Source organism: Anoplolepis gracilipes, chromosome 10 (assembly GCF_047496725.1).
Source record: "Anoplolepis gracilipes chromosome 10, ASM4749672v1, whole genome shotgun sequence".
Taxonomy (NCBI): Eukaryota; Metazoa; Arthropoda; class Insecta; order Hymenoptera; family Formicidae; genus Anoplolepis; species Anoplolepis gracilipes.
Window position 1 is genome coordinate 4,034,040 of NC_132979.1, and position 19,424 is coordinate 4,053,463.

Here is a 19,424-nt window from a genome sequence, read left to right on the forward strand (position 1 = left end):
TAACTTACGAATGGACGAGTTACGATGCGTGCTGCTCGCGATGGCACCGAGAGAGGAATATATTTGCGCGGAAGATGCATGCGCACGGGTAACCAAAATTTGCATTTTGCTTGGTCCCTCTTCTTACCGCTAAACTTCCGGGTGTCGCGACTCTTTGCGAAGTTTATCGCGCATAAAGTGGCTACCCGTTGCATTTGCATAAGGTTAGTAAAGAAACAAAATTTTAATTTTGAAATTAATTAAAAAACTTTTTAAATTCTTATAATGTAGAGACTGATCAAAATGTTAACTTTAATTAACATGGAAAGTAAGATGTATGTGTAATATTACGATATTACGCTATTAATTATTTTCGTGGCGCAAACTGCAACGCGCATCGAGGTGAAATCTGAAAATTGCAGAAAATTCAGTTGCATCGTACAAAGAGAATTCGCGCGCGGGCAACACAATATTAACTTAAAAAGTGGCCATTACAACGGCGCATAAAGCTTTTGATGCAATCTCTTTGCTTTTGTTAAATTTATCTTTTATATAAAGAACTAAACTGTAACTAGAAACAGTGAAATGGAGTTAGAAAATAAACTTTACGGCTAATTTTCTTTTATGTTTACGCTATGTAAAACTATTCATCATGGTTTCAATTTACTCGCTAAAATTTCTTTCGTATTAATCTATTTGGTTAATTCGCCAATAAAAGAAAATTGAGTTTTATACGTGTACGCAGATTAAGAATTTATTGCAGCAAATAATACGCAAATATAAGTATTCCTCGTCGTAAAATAAAATTAAGCAATAGAAATGGAATATGAACGGTAGACAATTTTTATTTATTTTATATTTTTTAACTGCATCAATCAGAGCATTTCGAGACTTAGTTGCGAGTAATGATCATAAATCACGCGAGTTGCGAGACAGCGCACAAGATTGCCGGTGTGAGTAGTATATGTAGATCTTACGGTGCTAAAAGTGTGCGCGCAATCCACTTCCAACTATTCTTCGCGATTCTGTAGCGTCTGAAAACTCGAAGAAACGGCTCCAAATCGAAATGAACCATCGACGCTTGAAGAAAAGCGGGAATTGAAATCGTCGCTTGAGTGATCGATCGACCGTGATCAAAAAAGAGGGATTTAATTTCCGCGAAACGCGAAGAAACGTGAAACGGTGTGTCAGAATCTACTCTAGTTTTTCATTTTTTAAAAACTTATTATATAAACTATTGTTCTCGCGCATTATTGAAAACTTGATTGGAAATTCGGTTGAAAATAAATGCCGTAAAAAATTTACGTAATTTACGGAATCTATTGAAAAACGTGTGGTGACGGAAAAATGCCTTATAAATATAAAATATTAATATTCGCGAAAATTAATTGAAAATATAAGAAATTCGAGAAAAGCGAATACAATGAATTATGAAAATTTAATTGATCATTTATAACGACATTTATAAAGTAAGAACAATTCGATACTTGTAACGATGAGTGGAAGTTTTATGGAACCCTTTTGTCACCAGAAATAGAATCTTTTCGACAAATAATATATTGTATTCGATCTACCAGCCCGTGACATTTCGCAATTTCTGCGTAATTGGTTCATTCTGAAAATATTGATTTGACATTTACCATGCAATTTCACATTTCGTCCTTTTAAATTTAACGCTTTAAAAAATTACGTTGCTAATTGTTATTAACGAGAAAGAAGTTTAGGCGCGCCATTGCTTCAGAAAGTACAGTCTTCTATCCATTCCTAGGTGTATTTAAATCGTCGTTAAATATAAACTTGCGTCACGTATTCATCCCTACTTCTTGAAACTTAGTCCGTGCGAACATTAAGGGCTGCTATAAACCCCGTTGTTTTGTAAGCTTCTACAGTAACGACAATAGCAACAGCTCAAGTTAGCACGGTACGGAATATAAATTAAGTTCCAAGTACGATATAGTAAACTGGGTCAGGTCGAATCTAAGAAGTTCTAGATTGCTGCAATACTATGGAAAACTATTTGCATGTCTTCTTAAAGGTTTCGCAAGCGCGTGCATTCATCTTTCGAAAATTAGAGACGTAAAACAGCTAAAGTGAACCACAGAAATCACAAATGTTCTTACAACTATACTTAGAAGCTAAATTAAGAAAATGTCAATTGCTACAATATGCTAAAGAATTGTCATTTATCAAGAATTGTTAAGAATGGAAATACTTTAGTAAATTAAGCGACGAGATTACAAAATCTTATATAATAATGCATTATTATTTTCTCTCACTAATAATAAAATTAAAGGATAATTCTCATCATTCAAAGTTATGTGTTTAAAATCTATATTTTATTCATAAATATATGATTACTAGGTTTTATGTATTATTACAACTTTCTGTTATATTTAAGTGTTCATTTTGCTTCTCTCGTGTTGTAATAATTATAATGCAATAATACGAGCGTCAATAGTTTTTAATATTAAACTAATGACCCGTTGAATAATTGATTCACGGCGTATTACATTTCCCGAAAAAAAAAAATCAATTCCAAACAGTTGCCTACGACGTCAGGACATTATGTAAATGTATTTCTTGCCGTGATGCAAAGACGGTACGGTATACGGCAATCTCGCAAACAAAGTGGAAATTTTTTGCAGCATCGCGAAGGGCTTGTACGTATAACCAGGCAAACTTGGCCGGTCAGAAAAGTTTTGAGATTTTTATGGGTCTTCATTGCAAGAAGAGTCGCCTCACCCTCTCTCCCCCCCCCCCCCATTCCGCTCCTGTCCTTTCCACCACTTCTGAATCGCGCTTCAACGAAAGCACGCGCGAAACTGCAGCGACCCTATGATCGAAAGTTTGCACGCGTAGTCTTCGCGAAAAACTTCGCGACTTGCAGTAGCGATAATCACAAATGCGAGTTTTGATTGGTAAAACGAAATTGCACTCTGCTACAAAAGTTATTTTGCTATAAATTTATATTATTTTGCTATATAATATATATATATATATATGTATACAACACATATATACATATATTGGAAAAAATATCTCAAACAAAATCATTTGGATAATATATATTCGTCATTGGAATTTAAATTTTCGATTATTACAGAATCACAAGTTGTAGAAGCTTTTTAATCGAACCTTTTCTAGCGAGTGTGAGATAATTTTTTTCATGAAAATTATTTTATTTATTCAGAGCAGGTTTGTTTTTTTGACACAGTATTAAATTTGACCATCGAATGTGCAGGTTCTGGTGAATTTCTCGGAGGAGTTGGACGACGAAGGCGTCGACGCGACTATCTTCGGCCAAGGCAGTAGAAACAGCATACCCAACATGTACTCCAGTATGGACACTATACACATGGACACATTTTGAATGTGTCGTTTAATTAGGTCTCAAACTCTCTAGAAAGCTCTCTAAAAGCTCTTGCTAGAAATAGACACACACGCGGATCTAACTAAAGTTTTACGTTTCACTCTCAGTAAAGCCTTTTTTGTTTGTCAGATACACTCCAACGGCGCGCATTCTCGTGACGATTGCTGTGATAGTTTGCCTTTACGTTCGACGTCACGATGAAACGCGCGATTTATACGAGTTTTATAAAAGAAAAAGAGCGCTTCGTGTTTCTTACGCTTTTCCGAGATTTAGATGTTCATTTACTTATAAAACCTAGATTTGGATTGAGTTCCTAAAACGGATCTTCTTTTTAGGAAATCATGACTAAAAACAATTTTATTCGGTCTCAGATGTAAATATTTTTATGGTAAACTTGAATTTGTGACTCTAGAATTATTAATATTTCTCTAACAATATTCTAGAATTATTAGTATTTTTAATAGATTATATAAAAATGTATGTTTGTAGAATTATAAAATTAAGAAGAATTTAAGTAGTTTTTTTAGTGATGCGAGACAAAAGTTTCTTATTTTAGCCGAATTTTTATAATAAGAATGCGTGATTAATTTAAAATGATATATATATATATATATATATATATATATATATATATATATATATATATATATATATATATACACTTACTATGCAGATTTTAAAACCAGAGAAGTATCAGGTAATGGTGAGGGTTAGACCGGGGAATTGAATTAACTGAACAGAACTATTGTGTATTTAATATTAGTGACGTTTCTTAAATCAATGATAAATCGATAATTACATTAAGTATATTAATGTGATTTCATATCAAGTAATATCTCATTATTATTATGATTACCTTTACGATACGTTTTTATACTGAATGTAATAATCAAACATAATTGCTAATGCAATGTAGAATATTATTAAAATATTATAATTCGATTACTTATTCAATGTTGCTGCCTACAATCAAAATATTTTATACAATCAATATGAAATTACATGTTGATGAACATATAACAACAAAATATACTCAAGAGTTAATTATATGTCATATTCATAATTGAAAGATTTATAATTATTAATATTTTTTAATTTATTAATAATTAATGAAAATTCCGCTTATATATAATTCAAACGGACAATAAAATTATCTATTTAATTCATAACATCTAGGTATAAGTAAATCAATATTATTGACATGAGTAAGAGAGACGGGAACTAGCGTTGACATCGTCGCTTCCGCTCATATTTTGCCGTCGCTCTGACATTGCAATTTCGAAAACAGAGAATTCTACAAGCGACGGTATTCCACCATCAATTTTCGCCGAAGGCGATTATCGACTAGTACGCTTGACACACTCAAACCGGCCAGTTACATATCGCCTGCGAGAACTCGTGCCACATGTACGGGGTCCGGGGGCTTTTATTTGTCACGTTTGACGACGTGACATCGAGTTATGAAGCACAAAGATCAATGTTTACACGATTATGAATATTGGAAAATTAAAAGGAGAAGCACCATTAAAGCGCGAAATTATAGAATTTATTGCCACGAAGGAGAAGGTGGATATAATCGATATCAATGGTTGTATAAAAACATGTACGTTTTTAGAATAAGATATACAAGGATATAAGGATAGTTGCTAAATGTTCCAAGTTATTAGCATCCTATAAAGTTTTCTTGAAATTAAAACTTTTTTTTAACACACACATGTAGAGACCAATAATTATTTACAAAAGTCAGATAATTATTAGAACAACTTACATTATTTTAATTTTAATGTCATATAATTCAAAGTGCGTATGACTCAACACACCTACACATAAAAACAAAAGTTTATATTTTAATATATAATAAAAACTTATATAAATATAAATATATATATATATATATATATATATATATATATATATATATATATATAATATCTGTAAAAATCAAATTGATAAAAGATATTAACATTTTGTAAATAATTATTTTAGGCTATATATTTTAGGCATATTTATTTATATATTTTATTAGTTCAACGTAATTGGTCAATTTCGATTCTGCACATCATATCCGGTAAGTATTAAATTATTTTACCCTAAAAGTATATATAATAGAGTTGTGTATAAATGTAAAATTAATATACAAGTAATACTTTTTCGACGACTATAAAAATTTAAATCTACAATGTAAGATAACAGATAAACGAGTAAAATATTCCGTATTATTTCTAAACTCCTAAAACTTTTAGTTTATCCAAGTAAACAATAAATCTATAATAATCTTTTACATGTATCATAATACAGAGACTGTATAAATATGTTGCAAATTTTTTCATTATGATGTTTATAAATTTTCATTATAATGTATACAAAATTAGAATTCAAAGGTAAAATATTCATCTGCGTAAATGAAAAAAATAAAACACATACTTTATCAAGCTTTCCTCATTTTTTCGCTCAACGATTTTTCTTTATTTCTCTATCGTGCTCAGCACGTCTTGGATGTCGGTTGAATTTACTATTCAAGATCGTCAGTTGCATTGCGTGCTTGATGGAAATTTCACACCAAGTATATGTACTTCTAGATAATAAGAGCGAAATTTTGTTACGGATTACAATGGAGAACAATGTTATTACATTATTTCCTATGCGACACCTTTTTTCCTCTTCGTACCCATCAACGGCGTCGCGATTCGACTGCGCTGTGAAAGGCAAATAGTCGCGATCGTGAAGAGCATAAGCACACAAATATTTATTGTGTCGAACAAATCGGAAAAGTCATTTTTCACTCAAGCAAAAAAATTTATTTGAAAACGATAATAGGGATTAATAGTTGATTTCGAAATTTTGCGTCTCTGATAGTATTTGCCCCAAACGCACGACATTTTAATTGAATTAAAGAATGTAATTACAACTTTTATGAGAAAAAATGGTTCGCGAAAATGTTTTTGACACTCTCGTAAGGGTAGTACCCGTAGATACGAAACGTATTAAAGAGAAGTTTAGTCCAATCGACTACGTGTTCGGAATCCACGAGTTTCTGGCTAGTAGGGCGTGATTGCAGGAGGAAGGAAATAAAGAAAGAGATTAAGTTACCGTGATTTTACCCGATACAACGATATGTAGGTCTGTCCTCATTCGAGGCAGAATCCCTACCCGTGGCAAAGATGAAAACGAAACGAATCGGAGTCGATTATTCTTCGACGATGAATTGTTTCCAATAATTGATTCCTGGCGTTTGACAAACATCAATGTTTTCGCGTCAATGTCAAAGTAAACGATATATAGAAAAATTCGATTTATCTCTTTCTATTTCACGCAAATCGATTTTCGCCTTTCGACATTTTAAAGTAGGATCTACGAGTCAGTACGTGTTCGAGAAATCAAAGATAGTTTCTCGTACACAAAAAAGCTATTAGTAGATTTGTTATACACAAATCAATTATAGTAAACAATATATATTAATATAATTTAATGGCAGTTCTCTTTAAATATTACAACAATTATTATATTGTTTTTATTACCATAGCGTGTCACTTATTTTACAAATATTTGTTTACTATAATTTAAATAGTATTAAATTTCTGTGATAAATAATTAAATAAGATATATATATATATATATATATATCCGGTGGAAATAAAAAAGGAATTATAAAAGAAATTAAATTATATATATATATATATATATACAATTTCTTTTTTTGCGTATACTTAATCCGTACAATGTCATGCAACTAATCCAGACTTTTTTCAAACTTTATTTTCATTAAATTTTCCCGCTGTGCGAACACTTCTGTTTTGCTTGCTAAGCCACTCTTAAGCCACATCGGCATAATAATGGAATAAATTTAGGTAACGAAGAGACCACGGTCGCTCACGTACGAGACTAGCCCACCCGCCCGCCAGCTTTGCTAGATACGTGGTGATTATCGTACGTGTGTCTTCCCTTGCCTTCTAGGAGAGAGGGATCGCCGGTAGACGAGCGAATTAAGAGGCCGAATACGTTCTGTAGCTTCGGATAAACTTGGAAACAACTGCTGTCATTCGCAGATGCGCGCGGCGACGACGTTGGCAGAATATGCGCCGCTTACTTTAGCGACGAAGGTAGCGAAAGGAAGAAGGGCGAGTAGATGATACCTGCGGAATAGTGCGCGCTTACAACCGGTGTGCAGGCGTGCCGAAAATCTTTTGTGTGAAACACGTGGAATCGCGCCGACTGCGATTCCACGAGGATTAAACGCGCCGCTCGTGCGCACCGTCTGGTACTAACTGGTGTTTAGGCTTGTTAGCGCGATTATATTCGAGGCAGAATATAATGTGCGCGTTCTCGTATACCATCTACCTACATACATATTATCGCGAAAAGTACACTTGGGAATCCAAAATTATATATAGGGGAACGTGGGGTAGAACGGCACCGCGGGGTACAATGGTGCAGAGTCGATATTTTTTTACAGAGATGCTACCATGTCATGAAATATGTTGCAATTATTGCTATTAGGTGTCTCTTTCTGCGTGCTGTTATCAGTGGTCGCAATATTTTTAGTTGAAAGTTGTTATAAATTATTTAATGCACTTGCTGTGCTCTCCGCGACTGAGTTGTAATTCTTCGATATATTTACATAAGATTTACAATGATAAAATTCTATTTTTTATTACCGTAAATACATTTATGTTTTAAAATGATCTTTTCTTATTAATTTCATACTGTGTCTATGTAAATATTGATTAATTATAATTTCTCATATGATCAAAAATAAATAAATACGTTTTGAGGCTTAATGAAATATTAGCCCACGAAATGTTGTACTTTTTATTTTTATACTAGAGAAAGAAAGAGAATATACATAGATGCTGTCTTTCAAAATTAATACCAAAAATTATTACATTAAAGGATATTTTTTCATGTTTTAAAGAGAAAAATATTTATTGTAACAAGAGAATTGTTTTTATTTATAGTTATCATTTAAAAATACAAATCTATATTCTTATGTTCTATATATCATATTATAATATACAACTTTTAAGAAGTTTTAGACATCAATGTTAATGAAATAAACAAGTTTTGGAGGTAGTCCATTGAGTACCCCGCATGAAAAACATATCACGAAAATCTAGGCTTTTACTTAATCAATAATCTCGTCTATTTAAACTATTGTTTTATAATAAACTTGTGTTTTTTCTTAGTGGATATTCCAAAGAATATTTTTAATAAAAAGAGATCGATTTATTTTTTTTTTAATATGTTGAAAACTTGCTCAATGTTTACGTTCTACCCCACGTTCCCCTATATATAATAAGATGCGATTGACACTTTTTCATACGCGGTTCATATTAAATTTCGAAATCACGATTAAACGCTGCGCGTGTAATCGAATTAAATTTGCCAATCTCATCCGGACGGAAGCACGATCGCCTATAATTGGCCGCAAGCGATTAGTGACTGGGCATCTGTTTGCACGAACTCTTCCATTTATTCCACATTATTCGTGTTAATTACGCGCCATTTATCTTTCAATAACGGGACAAACACGCGCCTGTCCGGGAAAATATCTGAAATTCAGCGGCAGATAAATAATGACGGACGTATAGCGATGGCCGTCACGTGGCTGCAATCTCTCCTATGTATCCTTAGCTCGCCAGTCATCGAGCAACGCAATGCGCACAATGCGCATTCACGGGAACGTGGCCGAGATAGCTCCCGTAACTCGGGAGCGCGCAACCATAGCCAACTGCCGGTCTCTCCACGTGAATGGAGATCCTTTATCAGCATCACGTCCCTCAAGTGTCTCCGCAAAGATTCCTCTCGGCGGCAGTGGGCGACCGAGAGTGAGTTAGATCGGTGGAAATAAATCGAGAGAGTTAATCTTCGAGGATACGGTGCGGTCGTGCCGTATCTGTCTGCTTGCGATCGCGCGGTGCCACCGAGATCCTTCCAACATGGAGATTCGGGATCAATCGTCGGCGAAATTAAGCTCTTCGTGCCTGAGCCGGATAATACCAGGTGAATGGGATAGTTTTTGTATCTCTGGATGAGTTTCGTTACTCAGAGAGTGGGTAGGAATACTCTACTTTGCAGAAAGTCATTTCGTTCATCCAGTGTAATTAAAGTATATTAACCCTTACTCCGTAGTGTTATTTTTGGCACCTTCTAACTGTACAGGTGGGTCAGCGTATTTTCGATAAGTTTATTAATATGTAAAAGTGTTTTAAAAAATCGGAAAAATGTATATACCTTCTTTGAACGTTCTAAATAAAGATTAAAATAATAAATTTGAAAAATAATTTACTTAAATATATTATTATAAATATAATATTTTAAATATATTATTTTATGATTATTTGTTTTCGAGAAATTGACGTTGTTAGAAAAATCACAAACAAAAATGATCCATCAGTACGGAATAAGGGTTAACCCTATTATTTCATTTACGTTTATTTGATTTATTTTTTACAGAGATATATGTTTGATGCCACTACTAAAATTTTATATATATACATAATAAATATATATATATATATATATATATATATATATATATATATACATTATATATATATATATATATATATATATATATATAAAGTTGAAATTTTAAAACGTATGTCTGTATCAATAAAATATTAAATGTATATAAAAAACGAATAAAATACAGCAGAATTAAAAATTAATTTTATTATAAATCTATTATCTATTTATTATGCAAGGAATAATTGAGAAGCTATTATTTTCTTATATGAACATTAAAATATTGCGATTTATAAATTATTTCTTAAATGTCGATCAACCTCAAAAGTTTTTTTTTTTACTGAATTGTAGCTGTTCAGGGACGTTTCGTTGCAAATATAAATAGCAAAAGTTAATAGAGAAGATAACGTTTTTTTTCATACAACTACGTTTTTTTAAATAAAACTTAGTAAAGTAGGTTCTCTAGATAATGAGTAGATAAATATAAAAATTTGATATTCCTAGAATGGCTAGGATAAGAATGACGTAACATTATTTTTGCAGAAAAACTTGTAATGTACAATTATCTTTTTAACAGACTGCTTTTAGATCTCGGCCAGAGATTGTTTATTTTTGATAGTAAAATATTCACTGTATGAAAGCTGAGGGCGAATTTTATCGCATGGAAAATTCGGAGATACGCGATTAAATTCGTTTGCGTGGTGGCGAGCTTACAGCCTGGCGGAAGATAACGATAACACGTCGGTCGGGATGCTCTCGCATCATTAGCAATGGAAATTTCGAGTTTCCTGCTTTTTGGTTCACTGAACCATAATAATATCGAGTGCGTCGGTAACGAGCGTGAAAAAAAGAGATGCAGGTATCGAAGATAGCAACGATGTGGGGTTGCATGCGCGGAAATAAACAATGATTATACGCCGATCTACAAATTTCTGTTTGCGAATCGTGCAGGTCGTATATCGTTTCCCAAATATTGATTTATAATCTTAATATAAAATATGCACGTGGACTGCACAGACAAATATATTAAGAAAATAATAGATAACATAATAAGTATATATTTTAAGCTCACGGAACAATTGAATTTTAATGTAGTTTTTTATAAAATTTGCGTGCAAGCAGTCTCTTTATAACATAATTAAATTCAACGTTGTATACTTATACGTCACGTAAAGTTATAAGTAACATTAATTCAATTAACACGAATGTTACTTTTGTGTCTTATAACAATTGATGAGAGCGAATCTAATTACTATCGATTCTCGCTACGCAATCCGTCTTGAAATTATACATATAACCAAGATGCTTATATTCGACGATCCATCTCTCCAAATTATGTAACATCATCTGGCGAGATGTAATTTCCTGGCGTTATATCTTGCGTGTTGAAAAAAATTCTGAACCCAACGCTATTCTATCTTTTATATTAGAATGTTGTATAAGTTATAATAGCTGTATTAATTTAAGAATAAAAGTGTTGATAAATAAACATCACATCGAGTAACATAAACAAGCTACATATGTAATTTTAGGCGCATGTGTTATTTAGTTTACGACATAATGCGATACCCGTCGTTGACAAGCGCGACACAACTGGAATATGCTGTTGACGCAAATCTGCATACCGCAATTCAATCAGTTTGCATCCGCCTAACTGTGCGTACGTGCGTGCGTTTAATTAGATCGATTCGGTTATGCCGAATTCGTCTTGGCGAACTGAGGTCGTGCTAAGACGTAACGATCCATCATGGTCTCGGTAGGTGTTCGTCATTTAACCAGATTTCCGTTCACGGACGAAGATGGGCCCCGGACGAGGGTGCCGCAACGTTGATCAAGATTAATCGTATGCAAATTACGCGAGCGTCGACTAGAGGATTCTGCGAGAAATTTTGGGGATTTCTACGTCGAAAAGGAAGGCACGATGGGAAAGATCGAACGCCTGTCGAGAGCATAGTGGTAATTGAAAAGACATCGGCAATTTTATTAGATGCGAGAAATCGCACCTTGGCGCGATTAATAAATAATGATGTTCTTAATATCAAAAATAATTTTTGGCGAGCAACGCGATTAGTAAATTACATTCAGATGTTTTCGATGTAGTCTCTTTAAGCAAACAGATTTAGCAATTTTTCATTGTTTTCCGTCTCAATCTCTGAAATATTTTCTTTATAAAAGAATGCGTTTTCTTTCTTCTTTCGTTTTAAAAATTTAATCTATATGAATAATACATCATAGTCCATTATACGAGACTATAGCGGCGTTTCTTTTAAATTCAAGATGCATTTTATGTAATAAGCTTAACTTAAGAAAATATATGTATAGCGGTGAATATTGTTGAGAAAAATGTGTCCATTTCCATAATATAACCAGGTTTTGACCACAAATAACTCTTGTATTTAACAAAGAAATTTCACACACACACAGTAGGAGAAAAATCTTTAATGTTTCATCCAGATGCAGCTACAACGTCATATTCACGCGTCCTTTATTCACACATTTTGCGGTTTAATATTTGCAACTGGGTTTCATGTTCGCGAGATTAAATTTTTGCAAAGGTGTTGATAAAAAATAATAAAATAACGAAATAAAAATAAAATTTTTTAATGTTTCCTCTCTTTTTAAACATGTGCTTGGTGCTACAGTAAATGACACTGCTGTTCATTATCTCTTCCATTTAAGAGTACGGTATGTGCAACGTTACCTTTCCATGTCTTTCTAAAAGATTTCAACCTTGCAGGATTCCAGCGTAGCGTTGAACAAAATAAAAAAATTTTAAAACTGCATGTTTTATTTTTCTTCTCCTTGTATATTTTTTCATCAAACTTAATCTTTCTATATGTACTTTTCTCTTTTTTTTTTTTTTTTGTAAAAACATTTGCAGAACGTATAATCCTTGATACATACATAGAATTATTTCTGTATTTACTTAATCTTTTTTTTAATTATTTAGTTTTCAACAAATCCTTACATTCATCTATTCATTAAAGTAATTGAAATTAACATTATGCAATAGATTATATATATTATATCCTTATTTTAGAATATCTCAGATGCTGTTACACTAATAATGTGTGTGATCAAAACAACTGTGATAAATAAAAAATTATTTAAACTTAGGATAGTCCCTCAAACAATATGCAAAGATGTTCGATAAAATATTTCTAATAAAGTTTCCAAGTTCTAGAATATCAGGATATATTATGTTCTTTTTTATCTCTTTTAGATACTCGATCAAAAATATTGTAACTTTTATTAAATAAAACTTCTTAAAATGTACATTAAAAATCTAATGCATTACGTAACAAATTACAAAAAAAATATAGAACTCTAGTATTTTTATGCATAAAATATAGAATATTTTTTATTTCGTTATTACTGTAATGTCTACGAATTTATAATATTAATCAGAATTAATTCACTGCAAACTACAAAGCAAACATATTTTATTTATTTAGATTCGATAAGTACTTTTTTAAATCGTAGAAAAAACACTTCATGTAAAATTTAAAATATTTTTGTTGGAAAAAATACGTCTGGGAGTTTGTCAAGTCATTGCTGACGTGGTGGATACTATATTTGACACTTATGTCGACCAAACAGACTCGGCAGACACATAGGAATGACTGCGAATATGTGTACGTATTAAATATGTATACATTCAATCGCACAATGTGATAGGCTGTAGACGATATACAAAGAGATTCTAGTGGCAGGGGAGGTCAGTGTAAAACTGTCTTCTGTCCGTAACGTATCGAGCCGTAGTCGGTCGAGTGAACTGTCGTACTGTTCAACAGAAGTCCTTCTTCAATCCTAAAGTGCTCTAAAGAAAAAGCGACGACTTTTACCTGAGGTTTTCTTTATCGCGAGAAAAATTGCGTCAAATATTAATTGTGAGTCTTTTTATTTTTTTCTGTATACAAAAATAAGTATATAATATGTATACGATATAGACGTGAGAATTTTTTTATAGTGATTAATTTTGACGATCTAGAACAATTTTAAAATAAAATTTGATTATATTATCTTAATCGTTACTTTATGTAATGTCTTTTTAATGTAGAATAATGATGCTGGATTTTTAATTCTATTTTGCATTAATATTTTTTCCTCGCTAAATGCTGAAATTTTCCTTTTAAAAATAAATTTAACGAGATCAATTGAAATTAATGTTATCAGGAATTTAAAAGGAAAATTTCATGTATATCGATTTATATAAAAAATACATTGTAAGAATCTGCTGGGAAAGCAATTTTTTTGTAAAGTATTGAAAATAAAATTTGATTATACTAACTGTTATTTAATATACGAGCGAAAAGCTATATAGATCTCAGTTCATTTTCCATTGGCTTAATCGTTATTTCCTCGCACAGGTAAACTGAGTTTTAAATCGTTGATGGAATATATAATCGGTACAAATATAAAATCAATACAGGTAAATGTTTGGCCTTTGCGTTTATTTCTACCTGTGCGTGACCTTTGCATGACAAATGTAGGCCACGTGGTGTGTGCGTACGAAGTAAGTACACACGAGGAATTGTGCGAATTTATACATACGCAGCGACGATGCAGCGTCGACTAATCGCGAGAAGACTTATCGGTTGATATTATCAAGCGTGATATCAGGATAGAAAATGGATGGAGGCGCGCGTCGTGTCCACACAGTGCGATTATACGTGGAAAATCGTAGGCTATAAATTTGCCGGTCGGACCTCGAAGCTACTGCGCGCTTTACACGTGAATAAATCAATGCCCAGCGGGCAGCTTGCGGCGAAAAAATTCAATCAAACAAACAAACGTGTCATCGAACGAATGTGTAAAACGAATGATTCGTCGACGGGCTTACCGAGTCCAATACCGAAAATACTTGACAAGAACGCATTTGACACTATTAAATTTATAGACCAAAGAGAGAAAGCGAAAGTAGCGTAAAAAAATCAGCGAAAAAATTAATCAAAGCTTGGACATTTAAATAATTGAATAAGTTAGTTAGGTAATCTGTCAATTAATTTTTCTACATCGTGATATATCATTGACAAAAGTATCTTTATATTTTTTTATATTAGATCTCTATAGAAAATCTATTATCGTCTTCTTTTTGTTTTAAAATTCTTTTTCAAAGTATTCGGACATAAACATCTGTTTCATAGAAATTATTAAGTTTTACATATTTCAATATTTGTCAATCATCGTTATTTTTAGCATTATCTTTCTTCACTTTTAATAAAACAACAATTATATTTAAAAATTTCTAAAAATTTTTAAATATCTTCACATTTCTAGATTTGTAAAATCTGCAAATATTATAAGATTATTTCCACACTTTAATTTTGAACTTAAATAATACTCTGTGATAAAAATATCATTTTGTCATCTGTTTTTTTAACATTTAGCACAACTGTAATTTATACAAAGTCTTTAATAAAAACAATTGAATGTTGTGTATGTGATGTATAATACCATTAATAAAAATGCGTATCATAAGGTATATAATTTAAAGAATAGTTTCGCAATTACTTCTTTGTTCTACCAACCCATGTGTACCATTCTCGCGTGTTTTATGACTAATGAACAGCCGTACGTTTCCTTCGTATACGAAGACTTCGCAAATATATGAAAATAGCTCTTCCTGTTTTAGCATCACGGTCACATTATGTGTGTGTGTGCGCGCGCGAGCGAATTTATGATAGCTATGTTACGTAGTCTTAAATTAGCGACAGCTTCAATACCAAGTGAACCGGTTTAACCGGCGTTTTAAATTAATCTATTGTTTTTGCACATACTTTCCTCGTATACACGCGAATAATATACGGCAAACATTGTAGTGTTCCATTAGTAGATGGTTTAATTTATCTCTCGCTTACATTATGCAACATTTAATTGTGAAAATGTTTCCTAATGAAACCACATATCATCTATATAACTGGCAAATTAGACGTCAAATAATAATTAATTGATGGATATCATTTTGCTAATAACATATGTTATGCGAAATCATATAGCAAATCACAGATGTCTCCTCCGGCGGAAGCTGATTTGAATTTAATCCTTATATAACAATATCTCACAAATTTGTTCGCGATTGTCATTTAATGCAATGTCGATAATCAAAATAAGCTATTGGCGCGACAACGTTATTTTCACCTGAAATTGACTTTAAACGACATGAAGCGTCCGGATATATATCGATACCGGTAATTCCCGCCGCAATTTATTTACAAAGAGCGTAAATGCATTTTTCACGCCGAGTATCTCATCGAAAATGCGGTTACGCGGACGAGAGGATTTCCCGTGGAAAAACGAACTATCAATGGATATGTTTTATCCACCCGCGTGTAATCGTTGCATGTAATTTACCGCGCCACTCAATGGTCACGCTGAAATATCAATCGGACGAATACACTCGTTCGTTATCACGCAATATCGGCGATCCTGCGTTCGCGTTTATGAAAACATATCGCTGCATAGAACAACGTAATGCGCGATCTCTTGTTTCCCCACATCGAGAGGGATGTTTATTCGCCTCTATTAGCGTCATTTTGTAAAACGTCTCCAACAGTCGGGCGATGTCGTACCGTTGGAAGAAGATGTCTGCGAAGGGATTTCAGGATCGAACAACATCCCGTCGCGCGGGCTTGACGTTTTGCGACGTCTGTTCCACGTCCTTTCATACCTCTCTCTCTCTTTCTCTCTCTCTCTCTCTCTCTCCGGAATCCGATGCTCGGTAGTTGGCCCTTTCGAGATCTCGGGGGGGAAACGTGCGATGCATGTGTCGCGTGCGCTTTAGGGGAACCGGGAATCTTATTGAATCTGCTGTAATCTCCCCGGCGCGTTCGATGTATATTCGGATGCTTTTGACAGCGCTCCGCTTCGCTCTGCTCTCACAGCCGGGATCGATTATATGGCGTAACGTCAGTTTTCTCAGAACGATATCGATTTTACAATACCCTGTCGTAGGCCTCATGGCCACCTGCGATAAGCGAGCTTTGATAGCGGTAGCATAAATTTTGTCAGCAAGTGCTTTGTGGCTACGTAATTATTGTTGAGTCACTCGTGATGAAATAATTCCCTAAAATCTCCCATAAATTTATGAAAAAGAGAAATAGAGAGAGAGAGAGAGAGAGACATAACGAAAATTCTTAATAATTAATAGCAATAAAAAATTCATATTTATTACATTCGTTACATATTTAAGCGCATAAATATGCGCGACTTTTGACCAGACTTTAGATTCGCAATTAGCGTGAATGATTTCAGAACTATCGATCCGTTGAATAGCGACCCGCTCGAGCGTGTTGTAATTGCGTGTGTTGTAGGCTTACTGCAGTATACGGGAAGGGCAAGCCCGTATAATCGCGATATATATATCTAAGTGGCAACCAAGAAAACAAGTAGGTAGAGTCGCCTGAACGACGACCAGTCAGATCTGTGCATTCGTGCGATTCATGCTTCGTCGACTTCGAAAAGTTCGTCTCTTCTCGTTTGTTCGAAACTATGGAGAATCTCTCGCGGCAGGAAACGAGCTATCGATCGTAGTGTCTAGAAGGTTTCCGGTAGGTGTGACTGCATCTTTGGAGTCGTCATATAATCCGTAAATTGATAATTCATATTTCATTAGTCTTTTTTTCTATATTTTTATATTTATTTCTTTAATATTTTTGTATTTTTTATCGATACACTAGATAATCATAAACCATGCAATCGTGCTACATATATAATTATACGGATATCGCGATTATAACTTCACTGTCTTTGTTTTTGTTAATTCATTTCTCAGTCACTTTGAAATCAAATTTATATACTCGAAAAAAATTGAAGACTTACATAAATACTAAAGCATCATATAAAAAACAATTTTTTTGTTCCAATAATTGAATAAATATTTTTAAAAAAAGTTTGACACTTTACGTTTGACATTTTGCAGACTTTAACAGCTCTGTCTCACATTAGAGTTTCTCATGATATTATATTCTTAGATTTCTGTAGTATTGATCGATTGAAGAGATAATAATGCCCGAGTGCTATGTAGTAATGATATTCCGATATGCTATTCTACGCAAAGTACATTGCACCTATCTTCATCGAGTTCTTTGACTTTCAAGGCAATGAGATCTGTAATATCATTTTAGAAATTTAAATATTAAAATATCATAAAAGTTTTTTAGATATTTTTAGATTTTCTTATAGAGACATCATAATTTGTGCTTATTAAATATTTTTACAAGATTGTTTCTCTAATAAAACAGAATTGTACGGAAAAAACTGTAATGATAAAATAAGAGAAGTACATTAAGGTGTATATTTAAAAATGTTTGAATAACATTTCTCTGCCTCCGTATTATTTCGAAGAAATGTAAATATTTATATAAAAATATAAATATTTAAATTCCTTTGCAAACAAAGAAATTGAGTAATTAAGGTATTTTTTTCATCAATGTTTTATACATCATTAAAAATGCAGCTATTTTATAATTAATATAAATAAAGAAAATAAATATGTATAATTCCATTAAATAGATTATCAAAATAATTATATTTTTATACTATGCTATTTCATAATATATATGTCTATCCTAATATATTATATATATATATATATATATATATATATATATATATATATATATATATATATATATATTTTATACTATGCTATTATGAAATAGCATAGTATAAAAATATAATTATTTTAATAATCTATATATCTTAATGGAATTATATATATCTATTTTCTTTATTTATATTAATAATAAAATAGCTGCATTTTTTATATATATGTATATATATTTATCCATAGCTTATTGGGCTTACAAGATCCGTTGTTATTAATACCTATAATTATCATTTAATAAAAGAAAATTGCGTTAAAAATATAAAACGTTAAATAATAATAATAAAAAATAAAAGCGTTATCAAATATTTATTTATACAACTCTTTAATATAAAAACAACTATCAAAATAACTAAATTTAAAAGAAACTTTTTCAGAAAAAGCAATAATATTCTTGAAATATTTTGCATAAAATCGAAGTTGAAATGTCACCAATATAAAGCGTGATTCTGTTTGAAATTCTACTTGATGTCTAAAAATGCACTTTCTTCACGAGTTTCGATTCTAAAGCGGCATACGAATGCTTCTTTTAGCAAAGGGGTTGAAACAGTGAAGAGGGAAAAACGAGCTCATCGTCTTGCTTCTCGCGTTTCCACGGGATATCGTCACGACGAGAAAGAAAGGGAAAATGCGCCAACGTTACATAGGATGTTGATAGGATACATTGAAGGAGGAATATGACGGTCCGGCAATATCCCGTGTTCCCTCCATTTCTTTAACCCGTTGACAAGCATTATGAGTTTTATCACTATGGAGGCTTCCTTCATTTTATCCGATAATATCGAACCGACCGTTGCCGTTCAAGCTCGAGCTTTTGTGACGAAAGAACGATGATTAAAGGGCAATGTACGAGCCACCTGCTGATCATGTACTGGTCTTATAATTTATGGAATAAAATAGTAATTAAAATTATCAGTTCTTATTTAAATAGAGAAAAAACATTTTCAATTGAAATATATAATTAAATAATAAATCTCTCTAGAGATTTTTCTCGATATATTT

At 32.4% G+C, this 19,424-nt stretch overlaps 2 protein-coding genes across 11 annotated transcripts in view; both read left to right on the forward strand.

The window, feature by feature from the left end:
* Ldd (lipid droplet defective) overlaps positions 1–3,863 on the forward strand; it is a 37,557-nt gene extending 33,694 nt beyond the window's left edge. For all 3 annotated transcript variants that reach the window (XM_072900281.1, XM_072900283.1, XM_072900282.1), the window contains one exon: positions 3,221–3,863. In XM_072900281.1, the coding sequence (XP_072756382.1) occupies positions 3,221–3,349 (129 nt within the window). In that variant the 3' untranslated portion in view covers positions 3,350–3,863. The remainder of the gene's footprint in view (positions 1–3,220) is intronic.
* Positions 3,864–13,524: 9,661 nt separating this feature from the next.
* The window catches only part of Mdr49 (Multi drug resistance 49), a 54,295-nt gene continuing 48,395 nt past the window's right edge, over positions 13,525–19,424 (forward strand). For 6 of the 8 annotated variants that reach the window (XM_072900289.1, XM_072900288.1, XM_072900298.1 and 3 more), the window contains exon 1: positions 13,525–13,704. The gene's annotated coding sequence lies outside the window, so the exon portion shown is untranslated. Of the gene's footprint in view, positions 13,705–14,184; positions 14,247–15,269; positions 17,365–19,424 lie in introns of those variants that run through there. The other 2 variants (XM_072900292.1, XM_072900293.1) reach the window with 2 other exon arrangements.